The sequence below is a fragment of the Myodes glareolus genome, chromosome 1, assembly GCF_982192425.1.
Source record: "Myodes glareolus chromosome 1, mMyoGla1.1, whole genome shotgun sequence".
Taxonomy (NCBI): domain Eukaryota; kingdom Metazoa; phylum Chordata; class Mammalia; order Rodentia; family Cricetidae; genus Myodes; species Myodes glareolus.
The window spans coordinates 28,064,165-28,086,552 of record NC_142026.1 but is presented as its reverse complement, the minus strand read 5'-3'; the positions used below and the strand labels follow the sequence as shown (position 1 = coordinate 28,086,552).

Genomic DNA, 22,388 nt, shown 5'->3' with positions numbered 1-22,388 from the left:
ATGGTAAGGCCTATATGTAACTGTACATTAGACCTGAGCGATTCACTTTTGCAAATTATACCCAACAAATGCAATCTAGTCTAGTGGATGGCACAAAGGGGGTGCTTAGTGTGTGGTGAAACAGCACCTGCTGGGTCTCAGAGGGACCTGTGGCTCAGGTGAGAGAGTGCAGCTGAAGCCCTGGCGTAATGAGGTGTCCCAGAGGGCACAGTGAGAAGATCCGAGGGCTGGGCGAGAACCTTAGAGGACAATGGCACTGCACGAGAGGCAGGGACAGGACGCCTAGAGACAGTAGACCATGAAGGAACAGTCTGCAAGAGAGGACCAACTGATGGGTGCCCACGCAGTAAGGGCAGTGTTTCAGAGGACTGAGAGGCTGTGCCAACTCTTGTGGGTCAGTTCGCTATCTGAGCTTGTCTTATAGCCACCTACCACAGTCTGCCTTAGTTCTTAGCTGTCAGAAACAGAGGACTCTTCCCCACTTCCATCCCCACAAGGGTGAGTTAGGGGGCTATTAATAGGAGACAGTCATGTATGTGTTCAACCTCAACATGCCAATAACCACAATGGTTTCTGAGCAGTTTAGGAATAGCCAGAGACAAAGAATTCACTCAGACTATTCTCCCAGAGGCAACTTCTGTGAGTATTATCTGTCCATACCTTTATAGATCATTTTAGTCTAATTGGCTCTCATTCTTACATCTCCAGCTTAGTTAGCACGTGGAAAACAAACAGGTCACCCATCTGTAGTTAGGAGGATTGTTTAAACACTTTCTTCATAGCAAACAATCCACTGAAAAGTTTCACATATTTTTTTAAAACCACATATAGTAGGTAATGTTTAATCTAAATTATAGAAATGAGTAGGCATAAAAAGTAACAGTATTCTGCTGGGCGTGGTGGCACACGCCTGTAATCTAGTGTTGGCAGGCAAAGGCAGAAGGGCCAAAGGGCTCCAGTCCTCTCTGGGCTAGAGTAAGACCCTGCCTGTAAAAATAACAGCAAAGCCTGGTATTTCATCCTAAAAGCAATAGCCTGGCACTTCAGATAAACCTGCATAAACGAGGTAGAAAGGATAGCAGGGACTTTGTCACTAGCCACTTGGATGTCTTAGAACACACAGTGTGCCAAGCAGAAAGAACAAAGGAACTCGGCTCTCACTAAAGAAAACAGTGGGAGCAAAAGCTGAGTTCTACCTTGGTGGAAATGCCTGGATCAGAAAGGTTTGGGACATTTGCATATACATAATAAGATAGATATCCTAAGGATGGAGACCTGGTATAATGAGAATTTATTTATGTTTCACAGTTTCACTTACCTTCTATATGTAGGCTCAGGATAATGTTGCATAGTACACCTATATTACATAGTATATAATCACACACACCCACACACACACACACACACACACACGCGCGCGCGCGCGCGCGCGCGCATGCACACACACAACCTGTTGTTATTTTTGAGACCGTCTCACTGTATAGCCCACACTGGCCACAAGCTCATGACCCTCCTGCTTCTGTCTGCTGAATGCTAGTGCTGTGTACTAGCCAACCCGGCTCTACAACATTTTAACAGTTTTGTGAATGAAACAGCTTCATGGCGAAAATTTTCCATCTTTGGTTTCATGTCTTGCTCAAAGTTTCTAATTTTTGAGCATTTTAGATGTTTTTTTTAATTAGTTGGACTTTGTTATTGAATATGCTCATTACTGATTCTCGCATGTATGTATACAATTAAGATAACACATATGTTTAAAGATTTTTTATGTGTGTGTGCACATGTGAATGTGAGCATGTGTTCATGCCAGCCACATGTGTGCAGGTGCTCTCAGAGGCCAGGAGAGGACACTGGAGTTACAGGTGGGTATGAGCTGCCCAGTGTGTGTGATGAGAACTGAATCTGGAGCCTCAAGAAGAGCGCCAGCTGTTCCTAACGGCTGAGTCATTTCTCTGGCCTCTGCAGTCTGGATTTTTGCATGAGGACTGCTCAGCTTGTCTGAGCAGAGGTGACAGTACAGGAGAGAAAACAACCTAATATGGTCAGATTGGACTAAAGACTGCATTAGTGCTGGGATAGGATTTAGTGGCCGAGTGCTTTCTTAGCCACTAAAAGCCACATTAGTTTGACCCTTGTTACTTACTTTGGGGAAAGGGAGCAGGGTGGGGGGAGAGGAAAAGATGGGAAGAGGGAGAGAGGTTTTAATTTCTGGTGCGATACTGCAGCACAGGTGTGGAAAGCTCTGGAAGGAAACACAGGTGCCCTTGGCTGTGTGGCTCTAGGCAGGAAGGAAACGGACACAGCACAGTCAGTGGTTCAGGGACTACTGAGAGGGTTAAGGAGGAGAAGGCACCTGTCTGTGTGTGTGCACGCGCACATGCCACGGTGTGCATGTGGAAGTCAGAGGATAACTCCCAGGAATTAGTTCTTTCCTGCCATTTGAGTTCTGAGTAGAACTCAGGTTGTCAGTTCCATTGTGAGGTGTATCCACATGACAGTTCTTAAATGAATCATGTCTTGTTTAACTGTGACATGATTTTCAATAACCAACTAGAAGATTTAGTAATTCTCTTCAAAACAAAACCAGTGGCTGGAATGTTCTTGTGGTCTCCTGTGTTCTGAGTATGAAAACACATCTAATCCCTTCACCACAGAATTTTCTATGTACACAGTTACTCAGGTTTTACACAGCATCAGGAAAAAGGCCAGAGCTTTAGTGGCTTTGCTGGCTAGCTTTAAAAACAACCGTCCTCTCAAATAAGACACTAATCACCCAGCCGTTGTTGTTATACTTCAAATATGAGCACAAATGCAAACAAAGTAAGTAAAACTCTATTTACCGACAACTGAGATGCAAAGCAGCTTATATGCGGCCAAGAAACACCTCCAACACTGCAAACAGAAGCTTGCCAGAATTTTCCCAACACTGTAGCTCTTTAACATTTACAATGCAGGGATCCCTGTGAGATTCTGATAAAACAGATTCTCCCTTGAGAAAACCACAAATCTATCTTTCACATACAGTTTTAGGGAGTCTGTAAGCTATGTAAGCTGGCCCTGAAGGAAGTAGTGGGAGCCTCTTCCCCACAGCTCTGACTTAAGGTGCTGAGAGGAGTGCTGACAAAGTGCTCAGGGCTTTGTGTGTGTGTGTGTGTGTGTGTGTGTGTGTGTGTGTGTGTGTGTGTGTATGTGGGGGGGGGCAGGGGCGGTCTCACAAGAAAGTCTCATGTGAGACAGACCGGCCTCGAACTCACTATGTAGCTCAGGCTGGTCTCCAACTTGCAGCGATCTTTCTGCCCTGCCTCCCAGGTACTGAGGTTACAGGTGAACTGCTATGCCCAGCTCAGCACATCCTCTTACCATGGCTCTGGCCTCCTCACGAATGGATGGGATGGAAAGGATGCTGTACAGGGCTCCATTCACATATGGCTGTATCTTTAAGAGAGAAGAAAAAAGACCAGTCATCTATTTGCAAGTTCTCAAATACCAACAACTCAATTGCCAGATGCCAGACACAGGACCGACTAGTCAGGCTTAGGGGAGAGCTGGTGCCCCTGTCTCCAGAACCCTGAATGAACATTTCACATGAGACACCCCATGTGTTTGTGAGAGCTGCAACTGAGTTCAAATTCAAATCCACCACTCCCTCTCCACCTTCTTCCTGCTTAACTAATGTCATTTCTAGCATTCTGGTCACCCAGATTAGAAACCTGGGAGTCATCATGGATTCTACTATTTATTCCCAATATCTCCGCGCTGAGCCATTGTTGCTAAGAGCCCTTGCTTCCCCACATCTGCTGCTATGGTCCATGCTCAGATGTCCTGTCACAGCTGGGGATACCCTGTCTCTAACTAAACCCCACTTCTGAAGCTTTCCCTGTGAGTCAGTTACCATGCAGCTGAGCCTTCCTGCCTTTTCAATGTGGTAAGAGCCTCTTTCTCCACACCCCCAAAATACTAATGTGCAGACAGATATGAGCATCGTTCTCTCGACGACTCTGGGTCTCATCAAGCCCAGAGCTATGTAACACAGGACACACAGGGCTCCCTCTATCGGTTGCAGCCCCCACTCTTCCAGCTTCTAAAATATACATATGTATTTGTGTACCTTTTCTTTTTTGAGACAGACTTGCTTTGACTTGTTACAGAGCTGATGATGACCCTGAATGTTTGACTCTCCTGCCTCTACCTCCAAAGTCCTAGGGTTAGGAGCATGAGACACCATGTCTGGTTTATGTGCACTGGGGAGTAAAGACAGGACTTTCGTATGCTAGACAAGGATTCTGTTGTTCTTAAGCAAATGCACTGGCAATAGCCGATGACAAGAACTAATCCTCTGGTCTAATCCATTTGTATTCCAGTAAGTCACAGGAAGAATGCGATTCCTGCAGCACTCAGTCGCCTGAGTTAAACACAATGAAGAAGAGTCTCGGGTAGCAATTAGGACAGGACAGAAGTAGTGAAAAATCTCCCTGACTTTGAAATATAAAAGGCCCGGCATGAACTAGAACAGTCACCTAATATCTACCCACTGAAGACGCCTGTGTCCGTGAGGTAATGCAGCTGTGGAGAATGAGATGAACTAGACCAGAGCTGCCTGCTTGGAATGGAAACAGATGCGTGGCAACCTAGTGTTCCTCCTAACCCAAGGGTCCTGATGAAAGATGCCCTCTGTCAAAATATGTCTAGTTTTGGATGAGCTTCAGCTGTAGCTGAAAAGTTTTGTCATCATCCCAGTATTCTGGAGGCTGTGACAAGAGAATCACCAGTCTGAGGCTGGCAGGGGCTACATAGAGTCATAGAATTATGACCAGGCTGGGCTACTTTGAGATGCCATTATTTCTGGAAAAACATTTGTAAAAACCAAGTGAGAGATGAATCATCCGGAATTTTTTGTTTGTTTGTTTTTTGAGACAGGGTTTTTCTATAGCTTTGGAACCTGTCCTGGAACTCACTCACTAGTTACTGTAGACCAGGCTGGCCTCGAACTCCCAGAGATTTGCCTGCCTTTGTCTCCTGAGTGTTGTGATTAAAGGCGTGTGCCACCACCATCCGGCTTTGTTATCATATTTAAAAATGGCTAGAAAACTTAGAAAATAACACCAGCTGTGTGGTAATGGGGTCATTCTGGAGGGCAATCTGAGCCCGGCATATGCTGTGAACTGGCAGCCATGAAGGCCACATACCCCATGGAAGCTCAGTGTGGGGTCCCTTGGGACAGGAGTGGAGCTGTCACAGAGGACAACAGTAGCAGCAGGGCTGGAAGCCATCACAGGCCTGCCCATGAGGAATACGATATGCACCAGGACATGGTGAAAGCCAAGGGGGACTGCAGTAGTGAGGCTTAGAACAGGAGACCCAGGAAGCACACAGAAAGTGCCCCAGGGAACAGCCATCACCTGATGAGCTCTAGGCTGAAATATTTCTATGTAAATTAAGTTCACACAAACATAGCACCAGAGGTACTTTAAGGCACAAGTGTCCACAGACAACAGTAGAGGGGATATGGGGGGGGGGGTTAATGTCAGGGGAAGAAACCAGAAAGTGAGGTGGGACAAGGACCTGGCTACATCAGTGAAATATTTCAAATTATACAAGATGTAAAGTTGTTTACAAAAATGGCCAGAGGATGGGTTGGAGAGTCTTATCAGTGCATAAGACGCTTGCTATACAGGTAGAATGACGTGAGTTCAGATCCCTAGTACCCATGTAAAAGCTGGGCAGGTATGGTGGTACCAATAATCCCAGCACTTGGGAGGCAGAGACTGGGGATCTACAGGGCAAGCTGGGTAGCCAGACTAGCAGAATGAGAGATCTCAGGGTTCCATGCTCTCATGAATCTTGCTTTAGTAAATAAAGTGGAGGGCAATCAAGCAAGATACTCAACATCAAATTCAGGCCTTCATGGACACCCACACACACCTGCAATGTCACATACTTAAACACACACACATACGTAAACATACACACTCATGTATGTGCACACATACACACGCACACACAGAGGACCCTCAAATACAGGAAGGAATATACATTAAATACAGCACCTGCCCAAAGCCAGTCCCTTGCCTGAAAGGTCACAAGCACCCAGGTCACCATTACAGTCCCCCAATCCACCCCAAGGCAAGCAGCACTGCCTGAGTACCTCATGGTTTTCATGGCCAAGGAGATCCGAAAGGACTTTCAGCACGAGCCCTGCCACTTTAGCACACATGCTCTTTCCTGTGGGGAGCAGGGCAGAGGAAAACACATGTCAGACAGGAGAGAGCTGTGTGACAAGCTAGTTACTCAGTCACTCTGAGCCTCAGTTTTCTCCCTTAAAAGCAGATTATGATGCTGGTGGGTTTGGTGACACATGCTTCTAATCCAGGGAGGCAGAGGGAGGAGGGTCTCTGTGAGCTCAAGGCCAGTCTGAGTTCCAGGACAGCCAGGACTACATAGAGAAACCCGATCTCAAACAAACAAACAAACAAACAAATAAAAATAGATTATTAGCACCTGCTCCAAAGGGAGGTACAGAATTAAGTAAGCCCACAAAAACCCTGAGAACTTGGAAGCTGCTGGTGGCCATGACAACAGTTCAAGGAGAATGTGCTATGTGGGCATACAGTATCACCAAACACATCGCCAAACTGTAAGCAAGCTGATTCCAGGAAAAGGTGGCTGGGATCTGAGAAGCGTGTGTGAACTGGGGCCTCCACACAGGCTATGCCCAGAGCAGAAGTCTGCACAGTCACTTAATCCGTCAACAGCACACGAGTGTCTTGGGCAGAGTAGGCAAGCTGCTGAGTCAGCAGACTTCTCACCTACCTTCTCGCAGAGCCTGGAGGATGGAGGCAGCCCAGCGAGTGAGAGTCTGAAATGGCTGATGTGTGTACAGAAACTAAAACTCCCATCTCCGTTGACGGAGGTAAACATTTTTTTGGTTTGTTTTGGGGGTTCTGCTTTTGCTTTTGAGACAGGGTCAGCCTAAGCCAGCCTCCAATTTGCAGTATAACCAAGGATGACCTTGAAATTCGATCCTCCTGTCTCCACCTTCTGAGTGCTGGAATTACAGGCATGCACCCCCATGCCTATTTTATGTGGTACTGGGAATTGACCTAAGGCTTAGAGCATGCCAGTCAACTGAGCTCCAGTCCCATAGGTGAGAAGCAGCTTTTGGTGCCCTTATGAACCTCCAGCTCCAGGAGATGGAAAATACTGAGCAGGCAGCATGATTTAATGTCACCACGCCTGCCACTAACTTAATCCCAGAGGATGCTGGGAGCACACCTCTCTGTCTTCAGTAGCAGGGATCATAACTCTTAACATCCTACCTTTGAAAAGTTCAACAAAAAAAAAGGTGGTGGCGCACACCTTTAATCCCAGTACTCGGGAGGCAGAGGCAGGCGAATCTCTGGGAGTTCAAGGTCAGCCTGGTCTACAGAGCAAGTTCCAGGACAGGCTGCAAAGCTACAGAAAAAGCCTATTGAAAGAGAAAGAAAGAAAGGAAGGAAGGAAGGAAGGAAGGAAGGAAGGAAGGAAGGAAGGAAGGAAGGGGAAAGAGAGAGAAAGAAGGAAAGTGCAACAAAGATGAAAGAAATGTCACTGGATTTACTCTCTTCTTCAGAAGGGCACTTCACAAACACAAAACTGCTGTAGATTCTTTCCAAGGGTAACATGGTACTTTGGCTTGAAGCGCTTGCTAGCTTCATACCTAGCTAGAAATGCTTTACTGTCCTAAGTTTTCCATAGAGAAACAAAAAGCAAGCCCTGCTGAGCTCCCTGGGAACTCAGATTTGTAGGCAGGTCTCTGCCTAGCCATCCTCCATACCAGGACATGAGTATCTGGGTGTGTGCATGTGGGGAGGACTGGGGGGGGGGTGGTGACACCTGCACTGCGGAGGCAGAGGTTCATGAGCAAAGCCACAGAGTATTCCAGTGTGTAGTCAGACAGGCAGTCGGGGTCCTTCAGAAGGTCGATCAGCCAGAAGATGAGGCCGTCTCTGATCATTGCCGTCTGCAGCGGGCGCCTAAGAGGAAACAACCTTCCTTATTAGATGAATTAACTGGTAAGGGACTTTCCATGGAAGAACGTTCCATGGTGCAGATAGGGATGAAAGGGAGTTATGAAAAACAGACTCTGGGGAGCACCCTTAAGCCCATTCAACTGGGACAATAAAAATGCTTGACCTTTTAAGGACACGATATTTTAAAGAATGATTGAGCAGTAAGAAGCACCTCCCACTTTGAAAGTCTCCTTTGCAATATCTAAAGCTAGCAACGTCTACTTCAAATGCATGTATGTCATTAATAGCTTTGGCTTTCTTGACCCAGACAATCGGCCACAGAAATACTACTTTGAAAAAAAAAAAACCAACTTGGAGGGGCTCATCTTACATGATTCCATGTGTTAGACATGCATAAGGCAGAGCTGCAGGAGGGATAAGGAAGGCTGGCTAGGGCTGCGGATGGAACAGAGATAACAATAATTCATGAGACACTTTTTCTGGAGAGACAGAAATGCTCTAAATTAGGACAGGTAAAATGGCTTCGTGGGTGAGTTTGATCCCTGGACCCACATGGTGGAAGGAGAGAACTGATCCCTACAAATCATCCTTTGACCTCCACAGTACACACATATAAATAAATAAATGGGAAATAGGTTCTACAATCAGGTTGTGATGGGTGCAGGACTCTGCAAATCCGTGAAAACCAGACTTGTTCATTTATGATGGTGACTTTGGGGGCTAGAAAGATGGCTCAGCAGTTAAAAGCATTGCTGCTTTTTGCAGAGGATCTAAGTTCATTTCTAAGCACCCATTGCTCATAACTGTATGTGTAACCCCTGTTCCAGGGGATCAGAACTCTCTTCTGACTGCTAAAACATGTGTTTCACCAGGCACACACGTGTTGCACATACATACACACAGGCAAAACGCTCATATGTATAAAATAAAACAATTTTTTTTAAAATGAAAACAAGGTTCCACTATGTAGCCTTGGCTGGCTGGGACTCACTATGTAGACCAGGCGGGGCTCGAACTCATTAGAGCTCTGCCTGCCTCTGCCTCCCAATTGCTGAGATTAAAGACATGCACTATCATGCCCAGCTAAGTTGTTGTTTGTAAAAAGGTTCTAAGAAGACACTAGATCTGGTTGAAAAAGAGCACAAAGGGCTGGGCAGACGGCTCAGTGGTTAAGTTCTCTGCTGCTGTTTCAGAGAACTCTGGTTCTTTTACAGTCATCTGTAACTGCAGTTCCAGGGATACAATACCCTCTCTGCCCTCTGGGGGCGCCAGACATGCACACGGTGCACATACATACAGGCAAAATACTCACATACATAACATAAATTTAAAAAGAAATACTTAAAAAACAGAACAGAACATGACTTTAAAGTTATAATGTAGCACTTCCAGGACACGCTAAGTCCAGGCCCAGACTCAGGGTGGGCTTCTGGGATGTGCCAGGGAGTGAGGCTCCCAGAGGACTAATGGGAAACAACCTGACTGTGTGTGTTTACCCTCACACCAAACACCAGGCTGGCACTAATGACCTGACACTAGCTAGGGGAAGGTAACTGTGTACTCACTGTAATGTCTTTGTCTAGCTCCAGCAGGCCTTAGATTAGAGGGGTTTCTAGCTCTATCATGGAAAGTCATTTAACCTTTCTTACATGTTAACAGAAAGATAACATTTGCATTCTAGGACGTCATGAGAATTAAGTAAAAAGTAAGTGGTGCATCAGACAGAGGTCTGATCTCCAAAATATACAAAGAACTCAAGACATTGGACACCAAAAGATCACAGAATCCAATAAAAAAAAAAATGGAGTACAGACCTAAACAGAGAACTCTCAACAGAGGAATCTAAAATGGTTGAAAGACACTTAAGGAAACGCCCAACATCCTTAGTCATCAGAGAAATGCAAATCAAAACAACTCTGAGATTCCATCTTACACCTGTAAGAATGGCCAAGGTCAAAAACACTGATGACAACTTATGTTGGAGAGGTTGTAGGGAAAAGAGAACACTCCTGCATTGCTGGTGGGAATGCAAGCTGGTACAACCCCTTTGAATGTCAGTGTGGTGATTTCTCAGAAAATTAGGAAACAACCTTCCTCAAGACCCAGTAATACCACTTTGGGGTATATACCGAAAAGATGCTCAATCGTGCCACAGGGACATGTGCTCAACTATGTTCACAGCAGCTTTGTTTATCATAGCCAGTACCTGAAAACAACCTAAATGTCCCTCGATCAAAGAATGGATAAGGAAGATGTGGTACATTTACATAATGGAGTACTACACAGCAGAAAAAAATGACAGCTTGAATTCTGCAGGAAAATTGATGGAGCTAGAAAACATTCTTTTGAGTGAGGTAACCCAGACACAGAAAGACAATTATCACATGTACTCACTCATAGGTGGTTTTTAAACATAAAGCAAAGAAAGCCAGCCTACAACCCACAATCCCAGAGAACTTAGACAACAATGCGGACACTAAGAGAGACTTACATAGATCTAATCTACATGGGAAGGAGAAAGTAGAAAAAGACAAGCTCTCCTGAGTAAATTGGGAGCATGGGGAGCTTGGGGGAGGACTGAAGAGGGGAGGGAGAGGCAGGGATGGGAGCAGAGAAAAATGTAGAGCTCAATAAATATCAATAAAAAAATTTTAAAAAAGAAAAGAAAAAAAGAAGTAAGTGGTGGTTCAAACACACACACACACACACACACACACACACACACACACACGGTGCATGCCACTCCGAGCTCATGGGCAGAGACTGATAAATGGCATGGTCCTCACCTGAGGCTGAACTTCTGCAAGGCCCCAAGAACATTCTCACGAGTGATGATGTCCTTGTCTTCTTCCTTTAGCCTTCCCTCCAGCATGCGCAGCACTTTTGTGTTCTGGGCTAGGTAGAGTCGACCTAAAGATTAAAGATGGGCCAGAGATGAAAATGGGGAAGACATAAAGAATTAATCTGGTGTGCACCAAGGCCACTTTCTGGGGAAGATTTGCACAGGATACACTAGAAAGTTCTAGAAGAAATTATTCAAGTGTGTCTTTTTCTGAGCCAGGTGTGGTGGTACAAGCCTATAATCTCAGTACTAGGGGAGCCACAGCAGGAGGACTGCAAGTTTGTGGCCATCTAGTACCTGCATAGGGGGATCCTGTCTCAGAATAGAAGCTTACTCAAGCAATGATCTAAGCAACAGAAAGCCTTTCTTCCTGGAAGCTAACATCAGCCACCATCACCGTCTGTGACATCCTGAACCTGAGGGACCTACAGGGAAAAAGAGGAATGAAGCTATACTGTGCGTCCTCTGACCTTCACAAGAACTGCTTCCATCACACTCTCTTGTTCCCTCTGGACACCCTCAGGGCCGGATGGAGGTGGGGCCCTGTCTAGGACACCACTGATCTTTCATGGACTTCTGCATTGACAGATCCCAGGACTGTCAGATGAAGAGTTCTCAGGCTTACACTGGCTTACACTAAGTGTTTGCCAAACAAATGGGATAATGAGTTAAATAAACATGCTGAATATCATGTATTCATAGCCTGAAAACTTTATTTATTCACATTAAAAAACACCTCAAATGAGGCTGGGTGTATAGCATACAATTCCAGCATTTGGGAGGCAGAGGCTGGTGGATTACTATGAGGTCAAGGTCAGCCTGGTCTACAAAGAGAGACGCAGTTTCAACAATAATTAAAAAACAACAAAAAATTTCAAACAAATAAGAATGTGAGGCAATTATCCTGGGTGTGTACAGTGTGTGTGAAATGCACATCTGTGAATGTGGGAATGTGGGTGCCAGGCACACACATGTAGGTCACAGACATTTTCAGAAGTCAGTTCTTTCCTTCCACTTTAGTCTGAAGCAGGGTCTCTCTTGCCATTCCACCACTATGCTGTGTTCTCCAGGCTGGCTGTCCCACAAACAATTCTGTCTCCACCTCCCATCTCACCCTAGGAATGCTGGGATTCACATCTGACCTGCTAGTGGGTTCTGGAGATCAAACTCAGGTCATCAGGCTTACATAAAAGCTTTTATTAGCTGAGCTGGTTCGCCTGCCCAGACAATGGCCCTGTGTAAAACTGACTTTTAATTCAGCTACAGCATCTTAATACTTCTGAAATTTTTAAATCCTTTAGAGACTGTAAGAAACAGTGTAGTGCTTGCTAGAATATGCTTTACTTGTTTCACCAAACTTATTATGGCAAGTAGGAATTATAGAAAATTACCTACTATGCAGTTGAAAACAATTTAACTAAGAGTTATAAAAAAAATCTTAGGTATTGTAAAATGAACTCCAAAGGCATGAAAACTTGCTCTGACAGAAACTTAGGCAATTATCTTAAGAACTAATTTCCCAAGAGACGTTAGAAGAACAGAAATAAAATGAGGAGACCTGGGCTACTTTAAGCAACACTGGGAAACACTAATTTCACAGCCATGCCACGTGGCTTTGCCAGGGATGTTCTGCTCGGAGGGAAAATGTCACCTCACCTTCGGCCAGGGAGGCCAGGGCGTTGATGAGCCTGGCCATGTACTGCCGCACAGCTTCGCTCTTGGAGTGCAGCAGCTGCAGCACGTTCCTCTGCAGGGACAACACAGAGAGCCAGCAGTGAGGGGAGGCAGAGAAGGGGCCATGGTCCCCAGGCCTGCCTGACTAGAGGGAAATAGGCTACCGCCACACATTTCCCCTGCAACTCCTGATTTCCAAACGGTACTTGATGAGACTTGGCAAAATGAAGTTGCCTAAATTTCTAAGTTTAATGAAGTATGCCAAGGACCTAGAACAACAGGGCACATGTAGTCGCTACTGCTGCTAGCTTTCCAGATGAGAGACAAACCCATCTAATTCAGCCCCTCCAAACATGGCAGGACTACAGCAAATGGCTTTAAAAAAAAAAAAAGACACAAATTCTGAACAAATAACTAAATACCATGAGAAATGTTGTTCTAGAACAATGATGCAGACCCTGAGGTTATTCACAAGACAGTACTAGGCAAGGGCAAATCCCGAGTTCCTCCACTCCAAAAGGCTGAAGAGCTAGGGACAAAGCTTGAGACAATACAAACAAACAGAAGACAGAAATAGTGGCTAGATTGTACTATGCTGGTCCTGTGATCTTCCAGCACAGCAACAGGTAGGAAGTGTTATCATGGGAGGCTAACACAGTGTCTCAGCATTGGGGCACACCAGATTCACATGTGCAGGGAGTTACCAAAATGCAGACAGGAAGCCATCATGATGGTGTATGCTTGTCACCCAGTACTTGGGAAACAGAGGCAGGACAATCTCCAATTTGAGGTCAGTCCAGACTATAGCAAGAAATTCTCAAAAACCAGTGGCTATCGGGCTGAAGATGACAGCTCAGCAGTTAAGAGTACTTGCTGCTCCTGCAGAGGACCTGGGTTGGGTTCCTAGCACCCACATGCCAGCTATCAACCATGAACAGATTCAGTTCCAGGGGACCTGATGCCCTCTTCTGACCTCCTCAGACCCTGCATACACATGGTGTACATACAGGCAGACAAATATTCACACACACACACACACAAATAAAAACAAAAAGATCTTAAAACAAACAAACAAAAACAGTGGTTGGAATGTAACTTAGTGGTAGAGCACTCATAACACTTCAGAAAGGAGAGGGAGGGAAGGAGGCTGGAGAACATCAATTCAGGAAAGAAGAACAAGGAGGCATCAGAAGAAGTTGGGAAAGCAAGACTCCTGTACGGTAGCTCTGTACTCGATGTAGAAGGTTCCGAGTGGACTACACCTAGGGAAAGGGCCATCTGCCATCTCAGAGATGTCAACTGTCCTTGTATCATCTTTATTTAGGCAAATTTTCAATGTAGGATACACAGAGAACTTACAGGTCACCAGGGAACAGCCTGAAGAGTGTTCACAAGCGAACGTGTGTTAACAGGTAACCAAGTCCAGAAGCCACATTCCACAGTTCAGGAACCCTTCAGGACACCCTTCCAAACAATTCTCTCCTGGCTTCTAATATACATTATCGCTTGCTTTTTGCTTTTGTGTGTGTGCACCTGTGTGCAAGAGCATGCACGTGGAGCCCAGAGGTGTCTTCTTCAGCCGCTCTCCAGCTTAGTTTTTGAGACAGGGTCTCTCACAGAGCCTGAAACTCTCTGATTTGGCTAGACTGCTGGCCAACAACCCCCTGGGATCCTGTTTCTGCATCCCCAGCAAGACTGCCTACCCGCCTTTTCTTAACATGGGTGCTGGGAATCCATGCTCGCACTTCACCAAATGAGCCATCTCCCAGCCCCAAAACTGCCTGTTTTTAAGAAAAACTGTGACTGGTAAAAGTAAAATATTTATTATAGAAAACACTGATGCCTGGTTTAAGATCTTAGTCCGAATCTCAGCTTCATCAAATCTGCAATCAGGTGAAGACAGTCTCAATGAGGGGCTGCCTAGATCAGGATGGCCTGTGAGGGATTATCTTAACTGATAGGAAAAGCCCCATTTTAACTGCGGCAGGCCCAGTGCCTGACCAGGAGATCCCGAGCTGTGTGAGAGTGGATAAGCCAAGCTGACCACAAGCACTTACGCGTCCATCTCTCTGCTTGACTGTGGATGTGACTACCTGGGTCGCGGCCCTGCTGTCTAGATTTGCTAGCAAAGATGGACTTAAGAGTGAAAATAAACTCTTTCTCCCCCAAGCTGCTTTTGCCACAGTATTCATCTCAGTAACAGAAATTAAACTAGACTTGGACATTATACTCAGTCCTGAGCCTCGACTTTCTGACTTGTAGAAGAGATATAACCCAGCGTCTCAAAGTGTAAGAACCAACCAAGATCTCTTAAGGAAAAGTTCATAACAGAATGCTCTGTGCATAGAAGCTGCTCCTGGATGTAAGATTTCTTCCTTTCTTCCCCTGGTGGGAGTTACACTGGCTTCTCTGGAGTTAAACTACTTTTAATGTTTAGCTTTAAAGTAGCTAGACAGTCTGGGCTCCACTACTTATTTCCTGTGTGCAGCAGGTTTAATTTTACAGGGGATTACAGCTAAGAGATTGTGTGAATCGCAGAAGAAACTCTGAACTTTAGACTTTTAAATAAGTTTGAAAAGTATCATAGACTGGGGACTTTTGAAGTTGGATTGAATTCATTTTTGCATTATATGGCTACAAGCCTTTGGGGCCAGGGAGTGGAATGTGGTGGTTTGAAAGAAAATGGTCCCCAAATGGAGTGGTACAATTATGAGGTGTGGCCTTGCTGGAGTGGGTGTGGCCTTGTTGGAGGAAGTGTGCCACTGTGGGAGAAGGCTTTGAGGTCTCTTTTGCTCAAGCAATGCTCAGTGTGGTACTCAGTTCACTTCCTGTTGCCTGTGGATCAAGACGCAGAACCCTCAGCTCCTTCTCCAGCACCGTGTCTGTCTACATGTTTCCATGCCCCACCATGATGATAATGGACTAAACCTCTGAAACTGTAAGTCATCCCCATTTAATGTTTTCCTTTGTAAGAGTTGTTGTGGTCATGGTGTCTCTTCACAGCACTAGAAACTCTAACACAGGACATTATAACTTTTAAAAGTTGGGATGTCATTTTTAAAATTTGACTCTTTCTCTCTTTTCTTTCCTTCTTCTCTTATCTTTTAGACAAGGTCTATGTAGCTCTAGCTATCCTGGACTCACCATGTGGACTTTTCCCTCCTTCGCTCTGAGGTTGGTTTTGTGGTTATTTCTTTATAAACGAAAGGGGTTGCAACCTAGAAGTTCCCAAAATGCTGGAAGTTTCTATTTCTTATGTTTTTGGTTGTGAGCCTGGCCTTTAACAGCTGGACCATCTCTCTGGCCTAAGTTTCTATTTCTTAATCTGGGTAATGGAAAAACGACTTTAAATTTTTCAAATATTTTCGATATTAACTTCTGTGAATGGTAAGTGGAACTATGGATTTAGGAAGACAATAGTCCTTGAATTAAGAAAGTAGGCTCTTGAGATGCACACATAATGCTGAAGAGCTAGAACTGTCAGAAGTTCCTTCAGGTTGACAATGCTATGTTACACACTGAACTCTGAGAAGCACTAAGGGAGAAATAGCTAGCCAACCAATTCAGTTTCCCTCCCAAACAGCCCAATCCATTTTGAAGTCATGGTGACCCAGCATCTGCATTAACAAGGAGTCTTCTGACCCTGCAAGTTGTCTTTAGAGAACTTTAAGTCATTCCTTCTTAGAAACAAAACGGGTGGGGATGAGCTCTGCTGGTAGAGAGCTGTATAGTATGCATGAAGCCCTCAGTTTGATCCCCAGCACCATGGAAACCAACCATGGGCACAAGTCTATAATCTCCAGGGTCCAGGAGATTGTAGAGGCAGGAAGTTCAGACGTTCAAGGTCAGCTTCAGCCCACACAGAAAATTTGAAGCCAGCCTGAACTATGTAAGATCCTAATACAAAGGGTTGGAGAAATGGCTTAGCAGTTAAGAGCAATGACTGGCTGCTCTTCCAGAGCATAGGATACAATTCTTAGCACCCATTGGGGGTTCACAACTGTGATTCCAGTTCTAGGAGATCTGACACTGCCTTCTGGCCTCCACAGGCTGTGCATACATGTGGTGTATATACATACATGCAGGTGCAAAATACCCATACACATAAGATTTTTTTAAAAGAATCTTAAAAATAAAAGACCCTAACAGAAACAACAACAACACCTAAACAAAACAAACAACAAAACAAGTAACTACAGTCTTCAATGGCTGCAGAGATTGTAGCACTTAGACAAAAAAACACTAATGCAACACATTGACTTTGAACTCTGAAAATGGAGCACAATTCACGTGGGAGAACGGAAGGGGTGAGGGAAGACGAACAGAAGAGAGCCGCAGAGCCCATCACGACACCTGGCTTGTTTGGGAATCTCCAGAACTGAAGAGGAGGTCAAGAGGTGAACATAGACCTCAAGCAACTGATAAGCTCATACTCAAAGGTCAGCACACTGACAATAAAGAGAAACCAAAGCCCCAAGTCTGCTAAGTGCTTCCCTACTGCAGAAGGCCCTGGCCCCCTCTTACCGACCTGGTTGTGGCTGTGACAATCCAAGAGGTCATTGCTGATATAGGCTTGCAGGACCGTCTCCCTCTGCTCTCCAGGATGGGACGTGGTCAAGCGCTGCAAAGAAAAACCAAATAACAAACTCCTACAGAAGCAAGAGCTAGCCCCTGAAAGGTGAGCAGATGGTCAACCAGCAGGGAGGAAGGAGAGTGTATAGAGGGGGGAGCGGTGGTCTAGCTCACAAGATGGGGCCCAGGCTACCTGTAGAAGGCTCTCAATGACCCTATCCTATAGGGCCTGATGAGCAATGGTTGGGAGAAAGCAGATGGGAGAAAGGTTGGCGAGCTGGTTGGAATTTGGGGAGCCAATAAATCTGTTATGCTGCCATATGCATTTGTGTGATATCCACAGGGGAAGGTGTGTGTGATATGCAGATGCACAAGGCAGTGTATAGTTAGGACGGGAGAAAGCTGCATCCCTGACAAATGGGCAAATGTGCTTGCTTTTCCAGGAAAAGCTTAAACAAACACCCTGAGGCTCAGAATTTGCCATCTGAGGACAAGCATGGTGTGCTTGGAATACCCTAGTTTGCAGCACAAAGGCCAGAGCCAACAGACACAACACACAGGAGGAAGGAGAGGTCTTCAGGGGGAGGAAGATGTTGCTGGCTGATCTGATCACCACTGAAGAGGGGACTGCTAAAGGATTGTGCCAAGAATGTCACATGAGGGAATTCCTGTGGAGCCAAGAGGCTGGATGGGGCCCTGGAGAAGAAAACAGGCAAAGCCACTAACACCTACATGCCTTCCTGATTATCTGGTTAAGATGCCTGCTTTCTCCCAGCAAGAGGCCCAGGGAGTGGGCCCATTGAGCCAGTGCTGAGTGGCAAACTCAGGCAACTGGGTGAGTGTGGTAACACAAACAGACACAAGTAAACCAGGGTTGGGGCAGCTCTTGATGATCACTCAGGCTGCCCACCCACCCTGGTCAGAAAGCCCCTACAAACAGAACAGGTACCGGGAGTTCTCCCCTTGGGCCCCAAGAATTCCTCATAGTTCCCAATCAGGCAGAGTCCAGGAAGCACCACCAGATGCTAAGTACCAGTGAGGACTGTTTCCACTCAAAGGTAGGGAAGCTGCTCAAAGAATTCTGGTACCAGTGGATCCTGAAATATGGGGGCCCACAAAGAAGCTTGACACTACGTTATCGTGAGTTAGAATACTCTGTTTGGTGAAAGGCTTTGATCAGTAATTCTCAAAGCTCTGGGCACCCCCCAAACTCTCGGAATTGGAGGGGACATGACTATTTTCACACTGACTACACTAAGATGCATTCTGCCATGCTTCTGACCACTTTCTCAGACTGTGTAGGTGTGACACTCGGAAGCCTAACATAAAAGCAGGGTCTGAGAACCCAGGGCTCCTCCTTGGGGGGCACACAATGAAGAGATGAACAACGCCACTCTGCACACATTTGGTTTGTTGTTTGAAAACCAGTTATTGCTATTTATGTTAATGTGTCATTTATTTATTTTACAGGGAATGATAAATTCTTAATTTTTCTGTTCTCATTTTCTAATAGTACAAATACTGTAAAGAGAAAATCCACATAAACAAAACTTTTTGGGGGCCTCAATAATTTCTGAGGGTGTAGGGGGAGTCTGCAACACTTGAAAACCAACCACTGGCTTCAACTGAGGAATGGGAATTCAGATGAGGCCTGTGTCTGTCCTGAGGTCTACCCAGTGTGGCTAGCCCACCAGTCTGTACCCAGCGGTCTCTGGAGTTGTGACTGGGCTCGAACAAACATGAAGGCTCCAAGCTGACTGTAGCACCTGACCAGGTTAGGGACTGAACAGCAGGGGCAGCCACAGTCCACACGCAGGCAATGGTAGCTGACACCAGTATAGAGTGCGTTAGAAAAAGGCCAGGGCTACTCAGGAGCTGTGGGTGGAGGTGGAGCCTCACTATACAGCCCTGGGCTGGGCTGGATCCTGGTGTGTAGACCAGGCTGGCCCTGAACTTACAGAACTGTACCTACCTCTGCCTTCTGCCAGCTGGGAATAAAGACATGGGCTCCCACACCTAGCTAGAGCAGCTTTTAACCCTAGGTCTTGGTGGCAGGCAGCAGGAAGGGATCTTTAACAGAGGGGTTATGAGATATCGGCCAAGTTACCAGGTAGCCAGGCAAGAAAAGCAGTGTGGAGTTTTCTCTGTTGTTTGTTTCTAACTTCAAGGGGACAGTACCTACCCAGCGCAGAGCCTGCAACAAGAAGGCTTTCAAGCGGTCACTGCCCCAAATCAAATCCTTCTTCAGTTTCTCATAATCCAGGGAGGGCAGTAATGGGACATCCTTCAACTTCCTACTCAGCATCGCAAGTTCAAAGAGAAGAAAAAGGGCAAAGGGACATGTCATTCCATCTCCCGAACATCAGATATTGATGTAGACTCAAGGAACCATCAGTGGCTCAAATGTCACCACAACTGTGGGCTCCCAAAATAGACAGAGCCTTCTTCCACTGGGAGCCTAGTGTCCAGGCCTCCACCCAGCTCAGCCAGCTCAGCCCTGCATGATGGATTTTATGTAGTCTAAATTTATTTCTTCTTAGATTTCAATGGCATGCAAATTTTCTATAATAAGACAAAATGCATACTAAGTTTTGTTTGTGTTTTAGTGTTCAAACAGGGTCTCACTGTGTGGCCCAGGCTGACCTCCCACCTCAGCCTCCCAAGTACAGTGATTACAGGCTGTGTCACTCAAGTCCAACTCCCCACACCCATGCTGACCTTCTGACTTTGCTAACTGCACAGGGCTTGTGTAAAATGTTAACACTGGGAAGTCTTAAGGGCACTAGCTACTCTTGCAGAGGACCCAGGTTCTATTCTCAGTACCAACAAGGCAGCTCACAACCATCTATAACTCCAATTTCTTCTGGCCTCTGAAAGCACTGTGTGCATGTGGTATACATATAGGTAAGCTGGAACACACACACACACACACACACACACACAAATGAACACATTTTCAAAAGAGAATTTTTAAAAAGAATTTTTGTAATGTCTATTTACATCTCAAAGTTTCTATAACAAACTGGGCACAGTGGCTAATACTTATAATTTCAGAACTTAGAAGTTGAGGCAGGAGGACAGAATTCATTTCTAGAGAATATCAGAGGAATAAGTCAACAGGTTTTTTTGCTATTTCATGCTACTTTATAAGAATCAATATTAAAAGATAAATCTAGTTTAGCATTATTTATAATCATTGGTATTTCCTTCCATATCCACATGTAGTTGAATGTTTAGTTAAATTATCTCAAATTCCAGCTTCACATATAGATAGGAATACGGTGCTGGAGAGATGGCTCTTTGGTTAAGAGCACTGGCTGATCTTCCAGAAGACCTGTATTTGGTTCCCAGCATCCACATGGTGGTCACAGCCATGTGTAACTCCAGTTCCAGGGTATCCAATGCCATCTTCGGGCCTCAGCAGGAACCAGGCAGGCAGGTGATGTACAAACATACACACAGGCAAAGCACCCATACACATAAAACAAAAGTAAGTCAAATTTTAGAACACAATTAATAAAGACTTCTAAGCATGATTACTTACTCAGGAACCAAGGAGGCTCGTAACATGGTTGAGGCCTGCAGGGAGGACAGAAGCAAACAGATCATGTTAAATACCGATGGCAGTGCATTAACTCTAGCCTCGTTTAACAGCACAGAAGCAGCTATTTGCAAAGTGTCTGCTGCAGCAGTGTCCTCCAAGGCCAGCCTGGTCTACAGAGGGAGTTCCAGCACAGCCAAGGCTATACTGAGAAACTCTGCCTTGGGGGAAAAAAAGAAAAAGAAAAAATTTACAGGAGCAGGGGCTGGAGTGATGGCTTAGTGGGTAAGAACACTGTCTGCTCTTCCAGAGGATTCAGTCGGCCATGGTCCCATCTAGCCTCCTGAGTGCTGGGATTAAGGGCGTGCGCCACCATTGGCCAGCCTATACTCAAATTCCTTAACATCTAGAGCTTCTTTTATACTTGGTTTGTGCTGTCATACACATACCTCATGTTGCATTTCTTTATCCTTCTATTTTCCTCATACTTAATCTGGCAATGCCCATAGTATACATCATCATGTTTTCTTCACTATGGGCATTGTCAATAAAGGAGGTGGTGAACTGGCCTGCAGACGGGATGAAGGGGCGAGGTAAAAGGGAATTATAAATTTTTCCTTTCTTTCTTTATGTGTATCGATGTTTTAGCTGCAGGTATTTGCACTCAGGAGGCAGAGGCAGGTACATCTCTGTGAGTTCAAGGCCAGCATGGTCTACAAAGTGAGTTCCAGGACAGGCTCCAAAGATACACAAAGAAACCTTGTCTTGAAAAAAACAAAGCAAAACAAACAAAAAAAACAAAAGAAAAAGAAATTTGAATATAGGCTGAACTGGTGCTGAGGGTTCTTGTTGATTCTATTTGTTTGTGGGTTATATTTCTTTTCTTTTTTCTTATTTTTTTAATGGTGTTTCGCCTGTATGTATGTGTAATTTGCATGTATGTATGTTGTTTTGCCTATGTGTGTGAGGGTGTTGGGTCCTGGAGTTACAGTTTTAAGCTGCCATCTAGGTGCTGGGAATTGAACCCGGATATTCTAGAAGAATAATCTACTCTCTTAACCAATGAGCATCTCTCCAGCCTCCTAGTGTTTATTTCTTAAACCTCTCTGTTAGATGTGGGTATTTTTATTTATTGGTGAGACAGTGTTTGGAACTGGCTTCAAAGGACTTGGAGAGAAGAGAATAGGCATAGCCAAATGGCAGAGTACCTAGTACCCTCCCTCTGCAAAGAAAAAGAGAGAGAAAAGGAGGGCGGATGAAACAGACCTGAGAAAAACTAAGCCAAGGAAAGAAAAGCAACTCAAGGTATGGGAACTTCAAAGAAGCTCTACTTCTTTCCGTCCTAAAGGTTTTGAGACAGGACCTCATGTAGCCCAGGCTGTCTTGCAAAGTCACTAGTTAACTGAGAATGACCTTGAACTTCCGGTCCTCCTGAATGCTGTGACTGCAGGTTTGAGCCACTACTCCTGGTTTGTGTGGTACTGAGGATTAAACCCAAGGCTTCACTCACATGAGGCATTCTACTGGCTGAGCCATATCCCAGCCCCAAAGTGTTGGCTATCACACGCAAACACCAAGAGGCTTTCTGAACTTCGGCTGAGCAACCCTGAGCAGGCAGTGGATTTCTAAGGTATCCGCTGCAGGCTCTCAAGCCAGTTAAGAACACAGCTATTGCTATCTGCATTTCTGTCACTGCTCCATGGCTGTAGGCACTGCAGTGTGTGCAGAACATGCAAAGCCCAACAGCTGG

General features: G+C 45.4%; 1 protein-coding gene across 6 annotated transcripts in view; it reads right to left on the bottom strand.

Moving 5' to 3' along the window:
* Nucleotides 1–22,388, bottom strand: part of Armc9 (armadillo repeat containing 9) — a 132,996-nt gene that overhangs the window by 74,819 nt on the left and 35,789 nt on the right. For all 6 annotated transcript variants that reach the window (XM_048428890.3, XM_048428893.3, XM_087905067.1 and 3 more), the window contains exons 10-17: nt 20,642–20,676; nt 19,280–19,391; nt 17,054–17,146; nt 12,508–12,598; nt 10,796–10,919; nt 7,873–8,012; nt 6,146–6,222; nt 3,361–3,435 (exon numbers count right to left, since the gene is read on the bottom strand). In XM_048428890.3, the coding sequence (XP_048284847.3) occupies nt 3,361–3,435; nt 6,146–6,222; nt 7,873–8,012; nt 10,796–10,919; nt 12,508–12,598; nt 17,054–17,146; nt 19,280–19,391; nt 20,642–20,676 (747 nt within the window). The remainder of the gene's footprint in view (nt 1–3,360; nt 3,436–6,145; nt 6,223–7,872; nt 8,013–10,795; nt 10,920–12,507; nt 12,599–17,053; nt 17,147–19,279; nt 19,392–20,641; nt 20,677–22,388) is intronic.